At 40.5% G+C, this 26771-nt stretch overlaps 1 protein-coding gene across 16 annotated transcripts in view; it reads left to right on the top strand.

Moving 5' to 3' along the window:
• The window catches only part of DST (dystonin), a 572762-nt gene extending 550778 nt beyond the window's left edge, over positions 1-21984 (top strand). For 8 of the 16 annotated variants that reach the window (XM_040428580.1, XM_040428591.1, XM_040428585.1 and 5 more), the window contains 14 exons: positions 1266-1409; positions 3406-3594; positions 3675-3804; positions 4251-4414; positions 4878-5040; positions 7471-7625; positions 7729-7803; positions 10318-10335; positions 12361-12478; positions 13768-13836; positions 17441-17634; positions 18348-18458; positions 20190-20313; positions 21024-21280. In XM_040428580.1, coding sequence (XP_040284514.1) covers positions 1266-1409; positions 3406-3594; positions 3675-3804; positions 4251-4414; positions 4878-5040; positions 7471-7625; positions 7729-7803; positions 10318-10335; positions 12361-12478; positions 13768-13836; positions 17441-17634; positions 18348-18458; positions 20190-20313; positions 21024-21280 — 1911 coding nt within the window. Of the gene's footprint in view, positions 1-1265; positions 1410-3405; positions 3595-3674; positions 3805-4250; positions 4415-4877; positions 5041-7470; positions 7626-7728; positions 7804-10317; positions 10336-12360; positions 12479-13767; positions 13837-17440; positions 17635-18347; positions 18459-20189; positions 20314-21023 lie in introns of all 16 variants that reach the window. The other 8 variants (XM_040428594.1, XM_040428596.1, XM_040428595.1 and 5 more) reach the window with 6 other exon arrangements.
• The last annotated feature ends 4787 nt before the right edge of the window (positions 21985-26771 follow it).

Raw genomic sequence — 26771 nt, 5'->3', positions numbered from 1 at the left:
AGTGTATATGCCCATTCTGTGGCAACCCAGTGGACCTGTATGTGTCGGTTACATATATTATATTGCATACCGCACTTTGTTCTAATTGTATACAATTTTTAATATGTATCTGTTGGTGTGTCCAATAAACTTTATATGTATTTTATATTGATTGTCGGATGTGCATATATGGGGTGGTTCTTGCGACTCTCTCTTGGATCAGGTGATATTGTTACATCCCTTGACTCTGTCCCAGCACAGGCAGGCGCGATGATGTAATCACACACACATGTGCCAGCCGTGATGGCTTCAGGCCTACTAAGGGTACTTTAACACTAGCGTTTTTCTTTTCCGGCATAGAGAACTGATCTGTTTTATCCCCATGCATTCTGAATGGAGAGCAATCCGTTCAGGATGTCTTCAGTTCAGTCTTTTTGACTTTTCAGGACGGAGATAATACCGCAGCATGCTACGGTTTTATCTTTGGCCAAAAATCCGGAACATTTGCCGGAATGCCGGATCGCAGTGTCGGTTTCATCCATCGCAGACCGAAAAAAAATGGGAAAAAAATAAATGCCAGATCCATTTTTCCGGATGACACCGGAAAGACGGATCCGGCATGTCAATGTATTTGTAAGACGCATCAGGATCCTGATCAGTCTTACAAATGCCATCAGTTGGCTTACGTTTTGACGGATCCGGCAGGCAGTTCCGGCGACGGAACTGCCTGCCGGATTCCTCTGCCGCAAGTGTGAAAGTAGCCTAAGTCTGAGGCTTATGAAGGTGTTTGGGCCAGGGAACTATAGGCTCCAGTGCTCCACCGCAGTATTCAACTGCAGAACGGCAGCAGCAGCATTTTGGTCGCATCTGGAGCACTGCAAATCAATATTTAGTGATTTTTTGAAGCTAGAACTCTGGAGTGCTGAGCGAGATACATTCCCCCATTTGCAAAAAAGACGTGGTGTTGACCCCACCATAAAATCCTTTCTAACTACCACCTCATTGTAAGTGCTGTCATTTTACCTGCAGAACATAGGAAAAAGAAAGTAAGAATAAATACATTTACTAAGCATGATGCATTATATATATATTTTTTTTTTAATCAATAATACAACTCTCGAGAAATCTTCCTTGATTGTGTGTCTTCCTGGCAGCTTTTAATGGGCTTCTTTTGTTGAAAACGTACATTTGTCTTTTATTATTTTTATTTGCTTTATGGTAAAACTACTGGCCATATGTAGAATCCAGTGTTTTCAATATCTATATCATAACTTTGCTTTTTTAAGGAATTTATGAGAAAAGTAGAAGAGAAAAGATCAGAGCTGAATAAAGGAGCAAGTATGGGAGAAGCTATACTTTCGATTTGTCACCCAGATTCTTTTACTACAATAAAGCACTGGATAACTATCATCAGAGCCAGATTTGAAGAGGTACGAATACATTTATTCACTTTAGATGATGGCTTGTTTTAAAAGTTAAAAGTAGGAAGTGGGGATATTTAGGTATGTTGACTCTATTTAAGGGGAATGTGTCACAACCAATAATCTACATTTTTCAAACCAGGATCTGGATACTTTTGTAATTGCATGTAATTAAAAATATAGTAATAGCCAGTGAGCTATTCAATAAAATGTATCTGTATAGTGCCACCTGTTGTTTGTTCTTTGCCTTATGTCTCCGTCCACCTCATTGACGTGGTTGCACATGCTCAGTGTAAATCTTCACCTGCCACCAGCCATATGTTCTGCTAGAAGCAGTGGCAGTTACAGGGAAATAGAAGCAGCAGAAAGGACACATACCTAGAGAAGGACACACCCCTTGAGCTGCCAGTCTGAAATAAATCTGGTGGAACAATTGGAACCATAAATAGGGAGATCTATGGATCCATAAGAGATACAGGGCTGGTTCTAGCTTTGTTAGAAAGGTATTGTCAAGTACTATATGATGTCTGATTTTAACTTTTTACATCAGTCACGTCATAACACCTTTAAAGGGCTTCTGTCACCCCATTAAACCGTTTTTTTTTTTCTTTACTAATAAACCCTACACTGCGATCTCATCATACATAAGCTAATTAAGGATTTTCGTTCAGTAGAATTTGTTAAAAATCGATTTTTATAATATGTAAATTACCTTGCTACCAGCAAGTAGGGCGGCTACTTGCTGGTAGCAGCCGCATCCTCCGATGGTAATGACGCCCCCTCTGCTTGTTGATTGACAGGGCCAGGGAACGGAATCGTTCTGTGCTGGCCCTGCCTGTCTTGATTCAATATCTGGCGCCTGCGCCGCGGCCGTACCTCTCTTCAATCTGCGCAGGCGCACTGAGAGGCGGCCACTCACTCGGCCGCTCGCTCCTCAATGCGCCTGCGCCGGGTGTAGATGTGACGTCATCGGCGCAGGCGCATTGAGGATGGAGCGGCCGAGTGAGTGGCCGTCTCTCAGTGCGCCTGCGCAGATTGAAGAGAGGTACGGCCGCGGCGCAGGCGCCAGATATTGAATCAAAACAGGCAGGGCCAGCACAGAACGATTCCGTTCCCTGGCCCTGTCAATCAACAAGCGGAGGGGGCGTCATTACCATCGGAGGATGCGGCTGCTACCAGCAAGTAGCCGCCCTACTTGCTGGTAGCAAGGTAATTTACATATTATAAAAATCGATTTTTAACTAATTCTACTGAACGAAAATCATTAATTAGCTTATGTATCATGAGATCGCACTATAGGGATTATTAGTAAAGAAAAAAAAAAAAAAACGGTTTAATGGGGTGACAGAAGCCCTTTAAAGAGGACCTTTCACCGGCTCTGAGATTACAATATTAATACCTGCCACTGTAAGGCATGTTTAGGAGATGTGATATTGCTATATTTTTTCTAGATACGCTGCTCCATTGCGGCGCTGTGCCCACCATTCTGTTTTGCCATCCTGTATGCTAATCATTAGCATTGGTACAGGGAGGAGGGGATGGCCGCATTTCTCAGGGGCGTTTCCTTCTCCCTGGCTGTGAGCAGTCCAATCTCAGCAGACAGCATCACAGTCAGAGAGAAGGTGAGCTTTTGTTTTCTCAATGGCTGTGATGCGGTCCGCTGTGATTGGGCAGCTCACAGAAGGAGACTCCCGCTGAGAAACGCAACAGTCTCCTCCTTCCTGTAGCGATGTTATTGATTAGCATACAGGGCGGCAAAAGAGAACGGGGCGCACAGTGCTGCAATAGAGCAGCGTATCTGAAAAAAAAATAGCGATATCACATCTACTAAACATGTCCTGCAGTGCCAGGTATTAATATTGTAATCTGAGAACTGGTGAAAGGTCCTCTTTAAATACTGTGTCCAAATAAAATTAATCTTTTTAGTGCTAATTTATGATAGATTTGGCAGAGTATAAAAGAAGACAGTGACTGGAGAATTTACATGTGTTTTGACTCTGTTTAGGTCTTAACATGGGCAAAACAGCATCAACAGAGATTGGCTTTTGCTTTGGAAGAACTAATAGCCAAAAAGGAACTTCTGGAGTCTTTACTCCAGTGGTTACAGTGGGCAGAGACCACACTGAATGAAAAAGACAAGGAGGACATACCCGAGGAGATAGATGAGGTTAAGGCTCTGATTGCAGAACATCAGGTATGATAAATTCTCCTGATTAAGTTATGTGCTCCATTGTGGATTTTGTGCACATTTTATTTAAATTGTGTCATTTTCAGGCTTTTATGGAAGATATGACTAGAAAGCAGCCAGATGTAGATAAAGTTACAAAGACTTACAAGAGGAAAGCTCCCGAGCTTACAACAGGTCAATCTCAAATCCCTGTCTTAGGCAAAGGAAGAACAGGCCGTAAGTGTTAAAGGGTCACAAAACTTGTGGGTATAGTCTGCTAAGTAGTTAAAGCTCAGCTGCTTATAGCTGTATGAAAGAGATTGTAATCAGTATCCTGAATGACATCAGTTCTGGAAAGATCTACGTATCTGAATACATTGATGACATTCCTTTGAATAGGAATATTCCTCATAAGTATTTGGGGTCATGACTGGTACTCATATATGCACTGGATAAATTATTTCACACTTTAGGCAGCTCTCCTTGGTACAAGGACTGATGATTGATCCATAATCCATAATATGGACTCCATGCACTGCCACAGAGAGTTGGTGCTTGTTCCATGTGTAGAGCTCTTGACCTTCATTTTCCTGGAAGTAGCTCTTTGCTTTCTAGCAATGATGTAGTTTTGCCTGTTTTTTTTATTTATTTTTAAAGTAAAACTATTTTCTGTATTATAACAGGGAAGCGTTCACCAACTCCTAACTTGTACCCATCTGGTGCACAGTCATCAATAGAAACTAAAAACCCAAGAGTGAACTTGCTGGTCAGTAAATGGCAACAAGTGTGGCTTTTGGCATTAGAGAGGAGAAGGAACTTAAATGACGCTTTGGATAGGCTGGAAGAGGTACCGTATATTGCAATGTATTTTAACAATTCTTTCCTTTCCTTCTGTAAGACTATGGACACCCAGTATTATACATTTATATAGATAAAAGTATACACACATGACACTACAGTATAGATAATATACCGTAGATGTAAAAAGATAATGAAAAGTGTTGACTGACAATTAAATTCTACACTAGATAAAACCAAACATTTGCACTGCATTTACAAATTCCTATATTAGATTAAAGAGAATGAGTTGACCTTCTTAATTTATTTACTTCCATAAATTTACTGAAAGAACATGTGGTATCTTTAGAACGAACCCCTCACATATTTTACCATCACAAAGTCCCTATTATAATTAATTCCTTAAGAGGAAAACAGTTTTTTCTACCGAAATAGACTGACAAAATGTATATAATCACCCGCTTTCTTCTGCCTCTGAATGTGTATATTAAGAATAGGTCTTCTCATTTCAGCTACGAGAATTTGCCAACTTTGATTTTGACGTGTGGAGAAAAAAATATATGCGATGGATGAACCACAAAAAATCCCGTGTCATGGACTTCTTCCGAAGAATTGATAAAGATCAGGATGGAAAAATAACACGTCAAGAATTCATAGAAGGAATTCTGTCTTCAAGTAAGTACCACAAAGTTATTTTATTATAATGTTACTGCAGGCAATTATTTTTATTCATAATATTTAAAGCGATCCTCCAGTTTAAGAAAAAAAAATATTACAATAACTGGGGAAAAAACAGTACACTTCCATGGTGCCCTCCTTTTCATCCTTTTAGTCACAAATCTACTGATTCCCAGGCTCCTCTTCTGACATCCTAGATGGCCGCAGTGCTTCTCAGACTACTTGATGCACACTGTCCGTCAGTAGTCCAAAAAAGATCTTGTGGTAGAAAAAAATGAAATAAAGTGTTTAAAAAATCCCCAAGTTAAAAACACACACAGCTTTTTCCATGAAAAAATTGATTTACTGTGGAATAAAACGAAAAAAATAAAATAAATTCACCTCTACATATTTAGTATCAAAGCATCTGTAATGACCCAAACGTTACAATTGTCACGTTAATTATTCCGCAGGAGAACAAAAGTTAATCAATGATTATGTGTACCCCAAATTGGTGCCATTAAAACTACAACTTGTCCCACAAAAAACAAGCCGTCATACAGCTACATCAATGGAAAAATAAAAAAGTTATAGAATCCACTCATGCAGTGAGTTTCTTTTACATAGGCGGGACTGTAGAGATACAAGACTTAGGTTGTCTAGACCTGCTCCATGTTTATCACAGTGGCTCAGACGTGTTAATAAATTTGGTGCAGGGATAGACTTTTGTTTAGCTCTGTACTAACTATTGGTTGGCATACTTTGAGACAGAATTTTACACTAGAATTATGGGCCAATATCGGTGCAAAACAACACATCTTAGACCAGTGATAGCAAACATTTTACAGACAGAGTGCCCAAACTGTAACACAAAATCCACATATTTATTGCAAAGTGCCAACACGGCAATTTACCCTGAATACTACAGTCCTATATAGTATATCTTCAATGTACTTTATCATTTAGCTATAATAGCCTGCCTGCATTCAGTGCGCTGCCTGTGCTGTTCATAGCGCGCCCTATGCTGATGAATGGCAGGAAAAGTCTAATCCAGGGCGTGGGTGCCCACAGAGAGGGTTCTGAGTGCCACCTCTGGCACCCTTGCCATAGGTTCACCACCACTGTCTTAGACCATGCCCCTTTCGAGATAACTCCACGCTTCGCAGCTAAGCCCTGCCCCTTTTCTAGCAAGTCTAAAAAAGTGTAAAATCCCTATTTGCACCAAATCGCGCCAATTTCCAGAGCTCTTTAGATAGATATTAGGTGACACACATTAATAATTCTGGCCCTTTTTCTTTAGTAGTACTTTTTTCATCTTACATCAAATTACGGAAATAATTTGTGAGTTGGGTGATTATCTCATTCATTTGGCAAAATACAAAATGCTGTAATTTATAAAAGTCAATTTAGTGACAAAGGAATAGACATGATAACTATATTAGAGTTCTCCAGTCCGCCAAACTTTGATGTCATCGTCCTCTCTAATGCAATATTTTCATTATCCCCGTTATTGGATTACTGAGCTCTGCCAAAGATAATGTTGTTGTTCTGTCTTGTACTGTAAAGAAATAGCAGCCATTGCTTTGGATAATGATGTTTTTTAAGAGTAAATGCATGTGCCCTTTGTATGGGGTTGTCCCAATAGCTAAAAGTATTACCTATCAACAAGATGGGTGATAAATGTCTGATTGGTAGGAATCCTCTCCCCTCCCTATGAATAGAGTGGCAGTCAGACATACTCATTGCCATTCTATTCATCTTTGGGGGACTGGCAAAGAGAAGCCAAGTACTCGGCTACCTTCGTCAGTCCCATAGAGTTGAATGGAGCAGCAGCACACATATCAGCCACTATATTCATATGGGGACACAGGGACCCTGTTATCTTGCTTGGTCAGACCTCCACTAGAGGGTTTTGTCACTTATCCTGTATTTCCACCTATGCTTTATATGACCTTGCCATTGCCATATTCTAAGACACTTTAAAGAGTTTTCTAAGTTTTTACACCTGATGACCTATCCTCAGGATAGGTCATCAGTATCTGATTGATGTGGATCCAACACCCCAGACCCCCGCTGATCAGCTGTTTGAGAAGGCACCTGCTCTCCTGTGAACACCACTGCCTTCTCGCAGCTTATCAAGCACAGCGCTTATAGCGGCACATTGTATAGTGGCTATGCTTTGTATCGCTCTCAGCCCCACTCACTTCAGTGGGGCTGAGCTACGCCCAGGCCATGTGACCGATGATCGCGTCATCACTTGCCTAGGAAAAGCGGATTGGCGGGAGTCCCGGGTATGGGACTCCCACCGATCAGATACTGATGTCCTGTTCAGAGAATAAGTCATCAGTACAAAAGTCTTGGAAAACCTCTTTAATGATACCTTCGATATAAGTGGCCTAAACAGCTTGCAGTATATTTTTTAATGATTTGAAACCTGTTTGTTACTAGAATTCCCTACCAGTCGTCTGGAAATGAGCGCCGTAGCTGACATCTTTGACCGGGATGGTGATGGTTACATTGACTATTATGAGTTTGTGGCAGCCCTTCACCCCAACAAAGATGCTTACAAACCTGTAACTGATGCAGACAAAATTGAAGATGAGGTACTTAGTCCATAATACCGTATATATATTAGTTATTGTCAGTTCATTCATTTGCCAAAAATATTATTTTTATTTGCACAAATAATGTCTGATGTTTTCTCAGGTTACACGACAAGTTGCAAAATGCAAGTGTGCCAAACGCTTCCAAGTTGAGCAAATTGGGGAGAACAAATATAGGGTAAGTAAAAGCAATACATTGAAAGTAATGTTACCATTGACATATGTACTGTATGGCTGGAGTTTGCAGTATTCGCAGATAAAATGTGGGTCTCTAGTATTTTACAATAAAAAGTGTTACAGTAGCAACTGGCTGTCAGACTGTTTCTGACTTTCCTTATTGGCATTTTGGAAACTTTTCTTAGTGGCTGTTTTTGGCCACCTTTCCATTTTACTCTATGGAGAATTCAGCAGGCCGGAATTGACGGTTCCCTGATGGGTAAGAACCAAAAGGGGGGCCCATGCCTGTCAGTAGTGATAGACGAACATCTGCCGGGATGGTTCGCGATCGCACGATCGCGATCAAATGTTCGCGAACCGCAAGTTCGCGGCGGGTCCCATTCATTTTAATGGCAAGCAAACCTGAAAAACCTTCAGCTCATATTTGCAGCCAGGAAATAATTACTAGAAGTGCACAAATAGTGCCACAACATGGACAGTGACATACCAGATGTATTACTCGAATTTGCAATCTCCATTCATTATTTTTTTAAATGCGAAATATCGGCAATATAATTTTCGCGTACGCGCAAGCGCAAATGCACTATACAGTACGCAAATGCACTATAAAGAAAGTATATTGGTATATAACACCCCGCTTCAATCAGTTTTTTGGGGGGGCGACTGCTATATCACACCAGTAGAAATTATTTGTTCCAATAACGCTTGTCCCTCTATATACCTTCAGTATCGCAGCAGAACCGCACACAACTGCCGCACAATACAAATGCACTATAATATACTTTCTAACATAGAAAGTATAATATAACATTGTACAAGGAAGGCAATTCATTAGAATATACATAAAGATAAAACGTAACCTTTAATAATGTTACTATGAGAGTCCATTCACACGTCCGTAAGTGTTTTGCGGATCCGCAAATTGGGGTCCATTCACACGTCCTTAAAATGGGTCCGCATCCGTTCCGCAATTTTGCGGAACGGGTGCAGACCCATTCATTTTCAATGGGGCCAGAATGTGCTGTCTGCATCTACATTTGCGGATCCGCACTTCCGCATCCATGCTTCCGTTTCCGCAAAATAATAGAACATGTCCTATTCTTGTCCGCAATTGCGGACAAGATTAGGCATTTTCTATTATACTGCCGGCGATGTGCGATCCGCAAAATGCGGAAATCACATTGCCGGTGTCTGTGTTTTGAGGATCTGCAAAACACTTACGGACATGTGAATGGACCCTTAAGGGCTCATTCAGACGGCCATATGCTATCCGCAAAAATGCGGATCCGTTTTTTTTTGCAGATTATATGCTGACCCATTCACTTCTATGGGACCCTTTTCTATTCCACGGTTCCGCAAAACAAATGAAACATGTCCTATACTTCTCCGTGAAAATCAGGACATGGCCCCAATGAAGTCTATGGGTCCGCAAAAATACTGAATGCTATCCGTTTTTTTACGGACATGCTGAACTGTTTTCATAAAAAAAATCCGTATTTTTGCTGACAGCATACGGCCGTCTAAATGAGCCCTAAAAGATATCCCTCAAAATAAATTATTAAAGTTAAGCAAAAAGCATAGATGTTGTAGGCAATGACAAGTGCTCGCCGGCACCAAATCAGAAACCATATGTCCTACCACAATCCAGGGGGTTCCAGTGCACATCCATGAATCCCGGTGGGAAAGCAAAAACCATCTATCCCTGGGCTAGATGATGATGTGGTATTGAAGGACAGGGTGGGCAAAGAACTGTCCCTGATATTGCCCTACAGGGGAGTGCTATTCTGGCCCTGATAGCCTAACCACAGAGCACCTGCCCTGATAAGAGCGACCCCGTCCGGAACTTTACCCTATATAAAAATGGCCCTAGTAAGCCCCTAAGCCCCTGACTTCCAGGTGATCACTATATAGATCTTTCTATATGTTTTAGACTTATTATAAAAGTATATAAGTTTATTGCACCCCTCTGTGTATCACACCTATCAATAGCACACCTATACCAGTCCTTAAAAGGACTTTTGTGGCCCTATAAGCTAGCGTTTAGTGTCCCTAACAGCCTGTCCCTGCTCCACACAGCAACCTCTCCCTACACTGGCAAAAGACCTGAATGTAAAATGACGGCCAGATCAGGTTTATTTATAAGGTAGGGGGTATGTCCATGTGCCGAAATGTCTCAATTGGCTATCCTGTACTACTTGATGGATGTGTCATGAGTCAAAGTTCTTCACAATGTAAAAGAATATGGCGGGCGCGAATATCGCCATATGTTTGCATGTTCGGCGAATCGCGAACACGCTAAGTTTGCCGCGAAACAACCGCCGGGCGAACCGCAAGGCCATCTCTACCTGTCAGACATCTATTGCAAATCCACAGGGTATGGGTATGCCATAAATGCTAAGGATGAACATACTGCTTGAAAGAGGTGAATAATAGATACATTCCTGAAGTAGATGCTTATTCTTGTAAGATAAACTTAACTAATGTTAATTTCTCTCCATTTTCTCTTTGCAATCAGTTCTTCCTGGGAAATCAGGTATAAACCAGTAAAATGTTTCCAATGTATGTACATGGTCACCTAAGCTTGCGATTACTGTCACTTGACCATAACCTACTCTTCCATTATGTTCTGCTCTATCCAATTCATTGTTGCTTTGGTGAAGGGTCTTTACTAGTCTGTGACCAAGCTGATATCAAACATGTGTATCACTGTTCTTCACTGCTGAATAGTTTTATAACCATGGGATAGTTCCACTAATGGATGTGAACAAATAAGTGCTTTCTCTTCTGTTGTAAGACACTGATTTGATTCTAGTTGTTGGTGGCCCAGACAGCAAGGCTTCGGTTCGTCTTGCTTTGACATGCCTGCTATGATGCATGATCAGCGAACATGGTATTCAAAGATACCTTATGTATTTACTTGCCCAATGCCCAGCATGTTCCCTTCATACAGATCATGTATCAAATATGTCATGGTGACATGTATAACATAATCCACATCCATGCCATCACATTGTACATACATTATATGCCAGCTGTAATACTTTGTCCACCATATTACTGTACATTTCTCTCAAGCATAGGAGGTGTTGCTTACAGTAATTGTCTAGTGTAATAGTACCTTGAGACAGTGACTAGTAAATAAACCCCAACTATCATTGTTGTTCATGCATGTGACCATGTTATCCAGTAACCACAACAACCACACCCCAACCGTGTGCCCACCAAATATTTAGACCCTCATTCTCATGCACATTAATTCCCCCTCTATTCTGTTGTATGTTTGTGCTGTGTCTTAGAGACCAAAGCCAGTTCCTTTCTTGAGGGGCCAAAATTGTAGCTCATTAGATTTCTGTCCTTGTGGTAGTTTCTAAGCCATCTTTTCTTCAAGGCTATGCTCAGTTATGGCCTGAAATCCACACAAATAAAAATTTGCAGCAATTTTTATCCATATTTTGCTGCAAATCTGCATAATAGTAGCACTAATCCTTGGAAAATCAAAAAGATATATCTGTGACAGGGCATGTTTCAGATTGCAACATCCACAGCATGCCCTCAAATCTGCTTGGCTTTTTCACTAGAATGCGTGTGGGGGTTGGTTAAACTCCAGTAATGTCCATCTTAGGCTACGTCTACACGACGACATATTGTCGCGCGACAGGGCACAACTACACTGCAACATTTGTAGTGCAACATTTTGTTGCACCAATGTCGTGCGACAATTTTTATAATGGCAGTCTATGGTGTCGCTTTGCAACATGCAACATGCTGCGACGCAACAGTCACAGAAAAATCCATCTCGAATAGATTTTCTGCGACTGTTGCGTCGCAGTCGCAGCATGTTGCAGTGCGACACCATAGACTGCCATTATAAAAATTATCGCGCGACATTAGTGCAACAAAATGTTGCGCGACAAATGTCGTCGTGTAGATGTAGCCTTACTGTTATTTAGTACATGTCAAGCAGCTAATCTGCTGGATGTGAACATGGGAAGGAAATGCTGCAGATTTGCCACTGTGGATTTGTGTTCGGCAAATCTGCAGCATTTTATGGTACCGGACAAATAGATGAGATTTGAAGAAATTTCATCCACACATTGTGGAAACAATCTGCAACGTATATTATAAATCGTAGCATATCCGTTTATGCTGTGTTTTCATTGGATAAAACGCGGTGCAAAAGCCACAACAAATCTGCAGCAGAATTACTGTGCAATGATGCCTTTGTACCATTGCATTCGAAACTATACATGGGGACATCATGTAAATAGGGCTCTAGTGTAATAATTCTAACAGGCAATGGTAAGTATTGTAATTAATACTGGATTTACAATGTCTGTGACTTGCTCCATTGCTTACCTCCCTTTCTTCATCCCTGTTGCCCATTGCTTTAATCAATTGCCTTTAACGAGTGTTGCATGGGTGTTCTCAGATTTGCACTGGCTCAGTAAAATCATCTGTGGGTGACAAATAAGATTTAAATCTATGTTCCCCTGCATGCATTTTACATACAGTATGCATATATAATATACTTATTTGCACTTGTTTCGTCTTCCCAAAGTTTGGAGACTCCCAGCAACTTCGCCTTGTCCGTATTTTGCGGAGCACAGTGATGGTTCGAGTAGGTGGTGGTTGGATGGCACTGGATGAATTCCTAGTGAAAAATGATCCATGTAGAGGTAAGCAGTGTAGTGTCCAGCTTCTCTCATGCTTCCTTCAAGCTGCACATTTGTCTGGTACTCTCTATAGGTGAAGCAAGTTTAAAATCTGTTGAGTAGAACAGTCTTTTTTCAGTTTCAGTGTGGCCCGTAGTGAACTAGTATGAAGGTACATTGAGATTTGTGTGGTACAGATCAATACACTGTACTTATACAGTTCATAGGGAGACTTTATCTTGAGTGACATGTTTGTACCAGATTTGTCAAAGGTCAAAATTTGGTGCTTTTGTACATACAGTATGTCTAGAGATTTTACTAAAGCTTCTTTGTCCCCTCCTGACTGGAGTGAAATTGTGACGTTTGTATGACATTTGTTTGACTTTTTAATTTCTTAAATCTGGCCGACACCTCTTCAACATAGCTTACCATGCTGAGAGTGGTGTAAAGTCAAAAAGTCACACATTTTGGTGGGAAAAAGTCCTAAAAAGCCTTATATTGCATCCTTTTGCAGCCAGAATTCAGAATTCTGGAGTACAGGGCTTGGTAACCCCCCATAGTCTGCAGTGATTGCTTACTGGACAGGTCCTTATTAAATCTGTAATACTGGTAGTACATAAGACATTATGTCCCAGATTTGATAAGCATGTACGTACTGTTTGCTACTCACACTCTCTTCAGGCCATAGACATACATGAAAAGATAGTGCCCCAAATATCATTTCACCTTGGGGAATTATTCACATTATTTTTCTGTGGGAATAGGGATGTAAATACTATGATTAAAGGGTTTACTAAGAATCTGGAGAAAATGTCTATTACAGGTTTTCATCAGTTTTCTGCCCTCTCTCCCAACAGGAGCTGTCCAGTAATAGCGCACCTTTTGTCTCAATGATGGTATATAATGCCTGGCGCTGAGTCAGCTCTTAGAAATAAAAGGATAATATTCTATGCATATTACTTGAATGTGGTTATCATTAATTAGGTGCCATTTTGTCTATTAGTTTCGGGCATTAAAAATCTGAAATCTGGTAAAGAATCGTCTTGGTTACAAAACTGAATATGTTTTTAAGCTATATATTGTATTAGTATATTCAGAAACAGATCAGCATAGGAACCTAGTAGACCAGTTTGGTGGTGCCTATGGACTGATAAAAGATGTATCCGCTCATTGATATTTTATGTGTACCTGGAATTTCTGTTTTACTCTTTTAATTCTGTTATTTCACTTAGCAGTGCTTTACTACTTCTCCTTTTTTTTACTAAATATCCTCTTTTATTTTACTTGACTGGTATTCTGTCATTTCTCCCTAGTTCATCATCATGGAAGTAAAATGTTACGTTCGGAATCAAACTCTTCAATTACTACTCAGCCTCTTATAGGTTGGCAAATATCTCCCTCTTTCGTTTCTTTTCATCTTCACTCTTTCTTTTCACTTGCTTCGTTTTCTTTATGTCTCCTATTTTGTGAGTAGTGCATGCTGTTTTTTTTATTTTTTTTACCTCATCTTCATTTAGTAATCTTGGCACCAGCGTGTAAGGTTTGGACATTGCTGTGGTTAACATGCATGGTGAAGCTGTAATTCAGAGCCATCATACGTGTTTACATTGAGTAGACATAAGTGTCATATATTGCATGCTGGGACTTTGGCTTACTCTAGTCTGTGTTGGGACCTGTAAATGATTGTGTTAGTTGTAACTGTGGATTCATTGTCACAAATACCGTAGAAGGAAATACACCTACAGTGGATATAAAAAGTCTACACACCCCTGTTAAAATGTCAGGTTTCTTTGCTGTAAAAAAAATGAGACAAAGATAAATCATTTCAGAACTTTTTCCACCTTTAATGTGACCTATAAACTGTACCACTGTAATTGAAAAACAAACTGAAATCTTTTAGGTGGAGGGAAGAAGAAAAAAAAAAACTAAAATAATGTGGTTGCAGTAGCTGTGTTCAGAATTAAGCAATCACATCCAAAATCAAGTTAAATAGGAGTCAGCATACACCTGCCATCATTTAAAGTGCCTCTGATTAACCCCAAATAAAGTTCAGCTGCTCTAGTTGGTCTTTCCCGAAATTGTATTATTCACATCCCACAGCAAAAGCCATGGTCCACAGAGAGTTTCTAAAGCATCAGAGGGATCTCATTGTTAAAAGGTATCAGTCAGGAGAAGAGGACAAAAGAATTTCCAAGGCATTAGATATGGAACACAGTGAAGACAGTCATCATCAAGTGGAGAAAATATGGCACAACGGTGACATTACCAAAAACTGGACGTCCCTCCAAAATTGATGAAACGAGAAGAAAACTGGTCTGGGAGGCTACCAAAAGGCCTACAGCAACATTAAAGGAGCTGCAGGAATATCTGGCAAGTACTGGCTGTGTGGTACATGTGACAACAATCTCCCGTATTCTTCATGTCTGGGCTATGGGCTAGAGTGGCAAGACGAAAGCCTTTTCTTATGAAGAAAAACATCCAAGCCAGGCTACATTTTGCAAAAACACATCTGAAGTCTCCCAAAAGCATGTGGGAAAAGGTGTTGTGGTCTGATGAAACCAAGGTTGAACTTTTTGGCCATAATTCCAAACGATATGTTTGGTGCAAAAACAACACTGCACATCACCAAAAGAACACCATACCCACAGTGAAGCATGGTGGTGGCAGCATCATGCTTTGGGGCTGTTTTTCTTCAGCTTTGAGTTAAGCTAGAGGGAATTATGAACAGTTCCAAATACCAGTCAATATTGGCACAAAACCTTCAGGCTTCTGCTAGAAAGAGGAACTTCATCTTTCAGCATGACAACGACCCAAAGCATACATCCAAATGAACAAAGGAATGGCTTCACCAGAAGAAGATTAAAGTTTTGTAATGGCCCAGCCATAGCCCAGACCTGAATCCGATTGAAAATCTGTGGGGTGATCTGAAGAGGGCTGTGCACAGGAGATGCCCTCGCAATCTGACAGATTTGGAGTGTTTTCGCAAAGAAGAGTGGGCAAATCTTGCCAAGTCAAAATGTGCCATGCTGATACTCATACCCAAAAAGACTGAGTGCTGTAATAAAATCAAAAGGTGCTTCAACAAAGTATTAGTTTAAGGGTGTGCACACTTATGCAACCATATTTTTATATTTTTTATTCCCTCTTCCTAAAAGATTTCAGTTTGCATTTGAATTGAGTGGTACAGTTTATAGGTCACATTAAAGGTGGAAAAAGTTCTGAAATGATTTATCTCTCATATCTCTTATCTCTATGTTTCATTTTTTTTACATCACAGAAACCTGACATTTTAACAGTTTAAGTAGACTTTTTATATCCACTGTATACGCTTGAAAGAATCATCAGCAATTATTATTAATGGCTTGGCTTTAAAGAACTTCACCAAGAACTTGAAATATTTTGTAATGCCCTCTTCCCTGTAATCTATAAAACTTCTGGACTATGGGATTCATGGCACCCCTTGTCAGATATTAATGACACTGTTAAAATTTTAGAAGTAAACATGAATTGATTTGGTTTCATTGTCCTTTCTTCTTTCTAACATATACTGTACGCTCATTATGCCAGATCCCAGCACACATGCTGTCTCAAGTTAGGGAGGCATTACAAAGCATTAGCTCAGGTGGGGTTCTTTTGGTGCCATAGGGCAACGAGCATCACTATCCTTCATACAAAGGTACTGTTGGTCTTGGACACTTGCAGACATCTTGTCTTATCTGAGTTACTCTCCAATGTCTAAGTAACAATCCAGTTACAGTATAATTTTCTTTCCCTACCTTGTACTTTTATCAACAATTGCTTCTTAGGCTACTTTTACATCTGTGCTTTTGTTGTCCGGTTTTGAGATCCGGCATGGAATTTTAAAACCCCAGCAAAACGCTTCTGTTATAATAATACAACCACCATTTACTTACATGGTTTTTGCTGCAGGATCCAGCTTCTTTAGTTTCCCATGCCGCACACAAAACAGCAGTTTTGTGTCCGGCACGGGAACGCAATAAACCGGAACGGAATGCATTCTAGTACACTCCATTACGGTTTGTTCAGTTTTGTCCCTATTGACAATAAATGGGGACAAAACTGAATTGTTGCGCTGTGGTTTTGAGACCCTGTGCCGGATCTCAAAACCAGACGGCACAACGCAGATGTAATAGTAGCCTTATCAGTGCTGTTTTACCTTCCTAAAACAGCGCCACTCCAGTCAGTGGGTCGTACAAGTGAGCAGGACTGGACAGCAAAACCAGACAAAAGCCATGGACAAGAGTGGGGCTGTTTCTGAAGTTTTTCAAATTGCAAACAACCCCTTTAAATTGTTTGTTTTACCATATTATGTTACATATCAATCAGTTTCATTCTCTGGTTAATCCTACATTGGGCCTGCAGAGTTACAGACAGCAGTACCATTACAGAGCCAACCATATTAAGCCTGAAGAGCTTTGTGTATTAATTACAATAGAACCCGTGACACTTACATTCACAATATTTTATTTAAAATGATGCATTCATTTGATCAAATCCTCAGTTGTACATAATAACAAAATTGTATTTTAAAAGGATTCTCTAATTTGGTATCTGCTGGACTCAATATAACAGAGCCCTTCTAGTGCTTACCCTTGCCAATATCCTTATCTGGGGCGTATGGCACTGCACATATTTGGGAAACACCCTTGTTTGAATGAATTAGATGTAAACAACTGCATAGCCCAGTGCCTATTAAAGCGTATGTGCCTCATTTTTTTTTTATTAAACTATTCAATTATTTCAGGGTAGAAGTATGCACATAGTTTATTTTTTAGGCAGTGCAATATATAATGGTGACATATTGTTTTCACTCTTAATGTTTATATGTGCTTGTATTTTGCCAACAGTGAAAGTTTATATTTCAACTTACTTTAGTCATCGTAGATGTCTTCTTATGACTAATTATATTATGGGTTGCAATAATTTTTTGGGCAAAGTACAACACTAACTTTATTTTATTTGCAGCTAAGGGAAGAACTAACTTAGAATTGCGAGAAAAGTTTATGTTACCTGAAGGCATAAGTCAGTGTATGACTCCATTCCGGCCTAAAGGTCGAAGGTCAAGACCGTCTTCAAGAGGCGCATCACCCAACAGATCCAGCTCAAGTCCAAATGTTCAAGCTAGTCCATCACAAGCCACAGGCATTAGCACCCCCAAGGTAATCGTTTCCTTTGTCCATTGCCTCCTGCACATTGAGATATAACCTCTGACTTCCTGCAATTCATTGCCTACAATAAGGGCCATCTAGACACACAGATCATGTAATGATGCGTGCCATTTGTCAATTTCCTGGTCCACAAATATAGGCCCTGATTTATCAAGAATGGTGTGTGCTATGCCGGTCTTGATAGGGCCTGCACCTACACCCCACCCTCGCTATGCCCCCTTTTCAGAAACTGGTGAGGGTGATGTAAAAACACCAGTTGCAACTATTTGTTTATACCGGCTAACCCGCTTTGTTCATGGATCTACAATAAAGTTGTAAGGGATATAGTAAGGCATACAGCAGGAGCCTGTAAATATATACCCTGGCAGTGTTCAGACTGAGAGAGAACTCAAAGAATCACATTGTGTATAGCATTCATACTATCAGAGTTTCTGTAGATCTTTGAGTCGCCCATGTCCCTCACCATATTTATTTTTCACCTAGAGTTCTCCATAGTGATGGTAGGCAGATAATTGTCCACTGCTTCTGATACTTACATGATCGTGTTTACCATAGCTCAATTATTTTTTTCCAAAGTGCTCCAAAAATGGAAGACAAATAGCCAAGAACCTTGGTTCAGGTGTAAATCACATAACAGTACCTTCTCTACTTCTCCGATGCCATCTTTAAGATTACTTAAGTTGATTTGCCATTGTTTCACACAGACACCCCTCCATATAACACGCAATTATGGTAAACCTTGGTTGACAAACAGCAAAACATCAACTCCTTGTAAGAGCCCTGAATCCCCTGAACAGAGACTGTCATCTGAAGAGGTATAGTACATGCAGGGCACTCAGTTGTGTAATCTTTCCCAGCCACAACTGCTCTGTTCACTGACCACTGTTACCACTAAAAGGCCTACTTTGCATGTCAATACCCTGTTTAACCGATGCTCAGGTATCACTATTTAATCCTTTCCCATAATCTACTGTATAATGGAGATTTACTTCCTACCACATCTACTTCATCATTTATGAGATTCACTGTCTATCTGTTTAATATGGCAGCTCCTGTATTAATTGGTTTCCAGTACAGTCATTTTATATTCTAATTCTAATGCATGTTCTTCTTTACCTGTCTACAGTTTGCATTTACTTGTTCCTGATTATTTCTTTTATGATAAAACAGAGCCTAACAATCTTCAGATTACAAATGAGTGTAGAGATTATCTTAAAAATGTGGTTTGCCTCAAATGCACTTTACATAATGTGGATAAGTTCCCTGCATTTGCTTGATCCATTGGTCTCCAACACGTGGCTCTAGAGTTGTTGGTAAACTACAGTTTCCAGCATGCTGGGAGTTGTAGTTATGCAATACTTTGAGCGTAACAGACTGGAGGACACTGGCTTTATGATAGCATATAGGTAAGATACAATGCTAGGTGAGATATAATGTTGGGAATAAATGCTGCACATATATCCAAGACCGATTGTGCAGTAGTGCGGACTTCAAGGGAGTCTGTCAGCAGTTTTGAGCATGCAGGAATGCTGACAGCACTTGGTAGGGGGTAGGGAAAGCAGGACGAACATACCTTTTGTGGAGCTGTTATCAGAAGTAGTGTGATTATGAACTTTTAGTCTGCCAGATATTGCTCTAGCAAGTACCCAGTAGACAGTGCTCTCTGCATTGTGCTGCTTTATAGCCCCTCTACTGTGAGTGACAGATGTAGTTGTCTCCTGGTTTGACACTACAGCTGTCACTCATACCTAGAAAATTGCAATCATCAGCTTATTGCAGAACAACTCTGATAAAGAGGACTCAGATCACCTCATTAATCTACTGATGCCACTTCAGATGAATTGAGGGACTAAAAAATAAGCCATTAGTTACAAAAATGTAATAAATTATATTCAGCACAATGATCAATGAAATTATCAATCTATCTGCTCCATGCTTCATATTTAAAATGTAGTATTGGGAAAAGGAAGTTTAGAAAATTGTTAATGGCTACTGGACACAAAAAATACAATGTACAAAGCATAGCTACTGAGCCGTGATGAGAAGATGATACACACACTCCTTATGATTACTGCTGAGTAAATCAAAGTATCCAAAGTGGACTTCGTTCTGAATTTCATAAAAAAATTTGATTCATCGCAAAGCCGAATTTCCTTTTGCCTTGTGGTAACAAATCAATTTTTCCTAAAATGGTGGCTGAAAAATAAAAAAATGATATTCTCCTCATCCACTTGCTCGTGGAGAGGCCGTCCGCTCCCGTCTTGATTGAAGAAAACCCGCCAAAGGACCTGTGGCGAGCATGATGACCTCCCCACATGATCACGCTGGTGTCTGCGGTGATGCGCCCGTATCAAACTTTTCAAAACTTCGCTCATCTATACTCTACACTACTCATCCAGTTCAGCCTGTTGTTACTGTATGTCTGTCCAGTTTCAAGGTCAGGTTCTCTTGGTTTACATGTATTCTTCCTGAAGACAAGAGAAGTCTGCTTCTATGAGTTAATGTCTTTACTTCTTTACATTAACTATTCTGCTTATCTGATACAGGGAACTCCTATCCAGGGAAGCAAATTAAGACTTCCAGGATACCTGTCCGGAAAAGGATTCCATACTACAGAGGACAACAGTTTATTAACTACTGCAGCATCTAAAGTCAGAACACAGTTTGCAGGTAAAGCATTAAAACGTATATAGAACATTGTGCTAGCTATACAAAATACATACTTCTTCCCTGGCATAGATATGTATACTTCAGGGGATGTTCAATACTGTTAGTTAATTAAAAAGTAGTGGTTAAAAATAATACAATTAATCCACATACAAGATGTAATCTTATATATCAAGCAATATGTGTCATTAATTTAATTTTAATGTCTGTACAAAATGTCATACAAACCCGAGAGTTTAGGTTTGAGTGGAACTTTCATCTCCTCACCACCCAAAAAAAATTTGTTTTTCAGAAATTTGATCTTTTGCATGTTAGGGGCTTTTAGCCGTTTCCTTTTTGTCTATACAGAATGATAGAATAGAACCTATATTTATTTATTCAAATGGAGGATCCAGTCTTGCAGCAGATTAGGGTCGCACCTGACTGTAGATTTCTTACACTTCACTTTTTAGAAAAAAAGGACCAAAAAGGGTGTTTATATCAGAGATATCATAGTAAACATATACTAAAAGGACAAATGGCCATTTGCCTTATTAAGGTCTGACGGGTGCAGAATGCAAAAACGCGTGAACAGGGTCTAAGGATGAGGGGGATGAAACTAAAGCAAGTATTATATTGATTGTCAAAAAAATTTCAATTGATTGTCAGTATTTTTTTCATGTAACTTTCATGCATATATTATTCTACTGATTTAATGGTTCTTTGTTGTACAGATTATCGGAAAACTCCAAGCCGACCAGGAAGCAAGGCCGGAAGCAGGTCAAGTAGCCGGCGAGGCAGTGATGCCTCTGATTTTGATATTTCAGACATCCAATCTGTATGTTCTGATATGTCTGAGACTGTTCATGAAAGCAGCAGACCCTCTCCAAGAGCAAGTTCAAGATCTTCCACAGGTAGACCTTCAAAAATTCCCACCCCACAACGGCGGACACCTATCAGCAAGCTAGCAACCAAATCGACAAAAAGATAGGATGCCAAGCTTTGGAGAGATTTTTCTTTGTGTATTGCCTATTTAAGTTTGTAAGGTGTAAAATATTATGTAGAAATTATTGTGGAATAATGCAAATGTTTGATTTTAACCCTGCAGAAGGCCTTAAATGTGTGTTTGTCTTGTTTTTTTACACATATTTTTATCAGGAAAAAAAACCTGTTTGTCTTATAGTTTGGAAATGCTTGAGGGACATCAAATGAAACTAACATCATAGTTGTGTGAAGTACAGAAACTTAATCAATCATTGAATGTATTTATAACTGCAACCTGGAGGGACGTTCAATATGCCAAACACACTGCTTCATTAGATACCAATTATGAATACCTCATAACTATTTATAATAGAGCAAAAACATGGACATAGATACCAAGCTTACGTACACTACCGAATCTCTTTTCACTTGGACCTGATTATGCACACTGTAGTTATTTACGCAGTTTTAAGTTCAGAGAACTCACAGAAATGTATTTTATCATGGGCAGAAATTATATTTTAGGTTTTTTTATTTTTATTTATGTCTGTGAGATTCTGTCTTAATAGAACTATATTACTGTTCAAATAATAGCATTTGGTGCATATGTGCAGTTATCCTTCTCTTCAGTGAATGGTAACATTATATCAACTTTTGTATCAAATCAGTTTTGCTTGCCGAAATCTATCAAATAAAACCTGTCCAAATCCATTTGTGTGATTCTTGCTTTGGTAGACAGTGAACTTTGACTTAATTTGCTCCTTGAAACTGACGTACATGCTTTGTAACTTATTATGTGTTTTAGGTGCCTTAACTCGACTAGGTTTGTGGTCTAGCAGGAAGTACTCAGCATGAACCACTTTAGCACATCTATAGACTGTCTAATCTAATTTTAAAGGGGTTGTCCGGGTTCAGAGTTGAACCCAGACATACCTTCCTTTTCACCCAGGCAGCCCCCCTGACTTGAGCATCGAAGCAGTTCATGCTCCGATGCTCTTCTTTGCCCTGCGTTAAATCACGCAGGGCAAAGGCATTTTTTTGAGATCCAGTGAAGTACTGGGCTCTCCATGGGGCTGTCAGGGTGGGCTTTAGCGCTGCCCTAGCCAGTAAAACGGCTAGGACAGCGCTAAAGCACGCCCATCACAGCCGGTGACTTCACCGAACACACTGCCGGGCGGAAGCTTCCGCCCAGCAGTGTGTGATTGTAAACAAAAGAGCCTTTGCCCTGTGTGATCTAGCGCAGGGCAAAGGAGAGCATTGGAGCATGAACTGCTCCGATGCTCAAGTCAGGGGGGCTGCCTGGGTAAATAGCTGAACCCGGACAACCCCTTTAAACGGTGTAACTATTAGACAGTATTAGTAAATGTTTTACTTTGTTTAATTAAGTACCTTTACTTGTGGGGTACCCTCTGCTGATACTGCCTTCCTTGTTTTTGTTTTTTTAATATCCCTTGCATGCCCCGCTGTGCCCCCATGCAGTTTTCTTACCCAGTATGTTAACAATGAGCATTGGTAGGGAGGAAGAGACGCCAGGGTTTCTCGGTGAGCTTGCCCTTCCCCACCTACATGATTTTAGACCTGCCGTGAGCAGGGTGAAGTCACAGATAGCAGTGCAACTAACTGTTGCGCCACCATTTGCACCTGAATTACGCCCAATTTAGGCGTATTTCAGTATAGTTAAATGACCCCCTATATTTTTACAGTGCTAACTCTTCTGTATACTGATCTCCCAGTAAATTTCACCAGTCCTAACCACATGTAGATCCTTACATTGTGTTACACACAACACAGTGGCCAGTGCAGAAGAATTTTTACTTAATAACTTGAAAAATGTGTTAAAGGGACCTGCACATACAACATAGTACATAAGGCCGAAAAAAGACATTTGTCCATCCAGTTCGGCCTGTTATCCTGCAAGTTGATCCAGAGGAAGGCAAAAAAAAAACTGTGAGGTAGAAGCCAATTTTCCCCACTTTAGGGGAATAAAAAATTCCTTCCCGACTCCAATCAGACTAACTCCCTGGATCAACAACCCCTCTTTAGTAGCTATAGCCTGTAATATTATTACACTCCAGAAATACATCCAGGGCCCTCTTGAATTCCGTTATTGTACTCACCATCACCACATCCTCAGGCAGAGAGTTCCATAGTCTCACTGCTCTTACTGTAAAGAATCCTTTTCTATGTTTGTGTACAAACCTTCTTTCCTCCAGACGTAGAGGATGTCCCCTCATCACAGTCAGTCACAGTCCTGGGGATAAATAGATGATGGGAGAGATCTCTGTACTGAACCCTGATATATTTATACATAGTAATTAGATCTCCCCTCAGTCGTCTTTTTTCTAAAGTGAATAACCCTAATTTTGATAATCTTTCAGGGTACTGTAGTTGCCCCATTCCAGTTATTATTTTAGTTTATTACATTATAATACTAATATCTTAAGGCTTCATTCACATGACTGTGGGGCAAACCGCGGGTCCACAAAACACAGGCACCAGCCCATCCATGTGCTTCCCGGTCCGTGCCTCCGCACCATAAAAGATTTTTTTACGCATCTTGCGGATTGTGGACCTATTGAAGTCAATGGGTCTGCACCACGATGCATAGTGCACACAGCCTGTTCCCATTTTTTGCAGACCCGTGGTTTGCGGTTCACAACATGAACATGGCGGCCCCATGGTCATGTGAATGAGGACTAACAATGATGTAGGAATGGATGTTGCTGAAGTATCATGGCCTTTGCATCCTCTTTAGCTAGCCCTCTTTATGCATTTATGAAATGAAGCATCATTGCAGTGGAATAGCTAGAGTACTGTTGGCCCCAGGGCAAATTGTGGACCTGCTTTCTCCTACAGCCATGACTGCTAGCCTGTTGCTTGGTTGTGTCCTCCTCAGTGCTGTTGCTAGTGTATTGTTTTGCCCTTCAAGAAAAAAAAAGGCATTGCAAACTGTATAAATGTTGATAGTACAGTAAATCCTTTTATATCTCCTCTGATTGGAGTAATTCCGTTTTCTTTTCCATCTGAAAAACCTACAATATCCTCAAAATGTATAAAAAAAATAGCTAAGCCATAGATAATCAAATGAGAAGTTTATTTCAAATGACAACTGCGGCACTCCCAAAGAATTCAAAAATCAATCAAAATGTATTAAATGCATGGTTATCACAAATATAAAAACATACACAAAAGGAGAGAGAAGCAGGCTAGATGACAAAGGCAATACAGAGAAATAGATAGGGCTGTATTAAATTAATAAATACCCAAAAATAAGAGGATAGAATATAGTGCCCAAGGCCAATAAATGAACTGGAGTTTTAACATATCTAGCTAATATCCACCTAAGTATCCTGTACACATGTCACTATGGAGAGTGCTGGGGGGGAAATGGACACATCAAATATATAAAAGAAATGTAAGCTAATGCGCATAGTCCCACAAACATCAGGGGTCAATGTCCAGTAAAGCAACCACCCCAGGCACTACATCCAGTGTACATACCCTGTGACATGATGATGGAGGTTAATACAGTCCCACACCTCGACGCGCGTATAACCTCTGTAGGTTTCACCTCCTGATGAAGCATATAGAGGTGAAACGCATGTTTAGGTGTTTGGAAGTGCTGTAGTTGTCTTTTGAATTAAATTTCTCAGCCCACCATGATGGCTTCTTCTGGGCATTATCTGTATAGGATTTAATACACGGATATATTTGGCTCCTCACTTATTCAGCAGCTGCCAACCTCTAAACAAACATAGTATCCCAGAGAATGATAATACCTTCTATGATGACCCACACAATTATATCTTGTGCCCCAAACAGCAGTAGTGCCCCCAAACAGTAATAGTGCCCCATTTGGCCACCACACAGAAGTGCTCCTGGTAGTGTACAGCACTGTAATCGTTTCACTACCCTGTAACTATGCTCCTATTGTCTCCCACACAGTAATAATGCCTACTATGTGCCCATCTACAGTAAGGAGATGGACCAGGAGGAGCAAATAGAAGGGTGATTGAATGTGGGGAGCTGCACAGGGGCAGTGGTGGATATGCCAGAAGGTGAGAGAGGGAAACCTTTAGTAGCACCTTCTCTTATGGAGGAAAAATATGGGGAGTTTGTTCTTTCTACCCAAAATTCTGTAGTGATAAGAGCAGGGATGATGGAATGCTTGTCTGCCCTGTATAATTCCCAAGATCAGCTTTTAGTCGCTAAAGGCTGCTTGCAGCCTAGTCCCTATATTTGCAGAAGATGGAGGCATATAGCTAATGTGTTGGTGAGGGATTTGGTGATGCCATCTGCTCACTGATAGCACAAATGGAGAATTAGTCTTCAGGATCCTCTGCGCACCAGAGATGTTGCAGCAACTTGATAGCAGCTCAATACAGCAGACTGTACAGTGCAGATAAATGGTGCAGCAGACAGGGCAAGAGGTGCCTCGTCATCTTTTGTGGTCTCTGTTGTTTCAGTGGTGGCAGAAAGTGGGTCAAGATGGTGGTCCTAGCAGGAGAGTGCCAGACAGCCTTCCTGTGTTAGATCTAGTTGATGAGGAGGTCTGTCCTTGCATTTGGGAGATGAGGTAAAAAGGGATACTGTGTCTTCAGTGGCATTTGTGGGTTGAATAGATGGTTTGAGGATGGGTCTCCCCACCATGTCAAGTTGGAGGGAGTGGACACTGAGAGGACAAATTAGGAGTGGGCCGTGGTTGCATTCTTAGTGCAGGAACAAATGTCCCTGCGCTACTATTGCTTGTCACGCACTCCCTTCCGTAGCCTTAAAATGTATCTGCATCCTGAGGACAAAGATAAAGTTGAAAGTGGTGTGCACCACCAGTGGACGCCCTTGGACTCCGGGCCTGGTCAGTGTTGCACCCTCTGCAACCACAGTCATTATGTCACTGCACCCTTGGCGTTCTATCTGACCTTTATATGTGAATATGCTATCAAATATTCTGTTACAGCTTCTCACTTCAAGACAATAACGGGTTGTGATAGGTTAATACTTAATATCTCTGTAGGCCTAGTGTGAGTTAGAGGGTTATATCTGGATACTAGGGTGTGACACTGTTTCGGGTGGCAGTCATCCAGCATACAATGACCTTGTGTTGTGACCTCGGTGAATCAACTGCTCAGAGATGCCAACATCATGACAATGTTTTGTGTGACTGTGCCTGAGTTCCAGCAGCTCTGCAGGGTTATAATGAAATTGTTATGACTTTTAAACAAAATTCCTACACTGACATTATATGAGTGGATAGGTGGCTTGCACCCACAAATACCTGATAGTGAATTTACATCCCAGGGTCCAATGTAAATGTAACATGGCCATCACATCCATGTGTATTTTTATAGTATTTTCTATAAACATAGGTCTCTATTGTTGCAGAATAGACTCTGCCCCAACAACCACTTTAAGCATCTAACTGACCAGCTGCCCATTACAACAGCGCTACTTGAAAGGTGCATTTAGACATGGTGAGAAGCAGGAGATTGTCAGGAAAG

Source organism: Bufo bufo, chromosome 4 (assembly GCF_905171765.1).
Source record: "Bufo bufo chromosome 4, aBufBuf1.1, whole genome shotgun sequence".
Taxonomy (NCBI): domain Eukaryota; kingdom Metazoa; phylum Chordata; class Amphibia; order Anura; family Bufonidae; genus Bufo; species Bufo bufo.
This window is presented reverse-complemented; position numbering and strand designations above follow the sequence as displayed.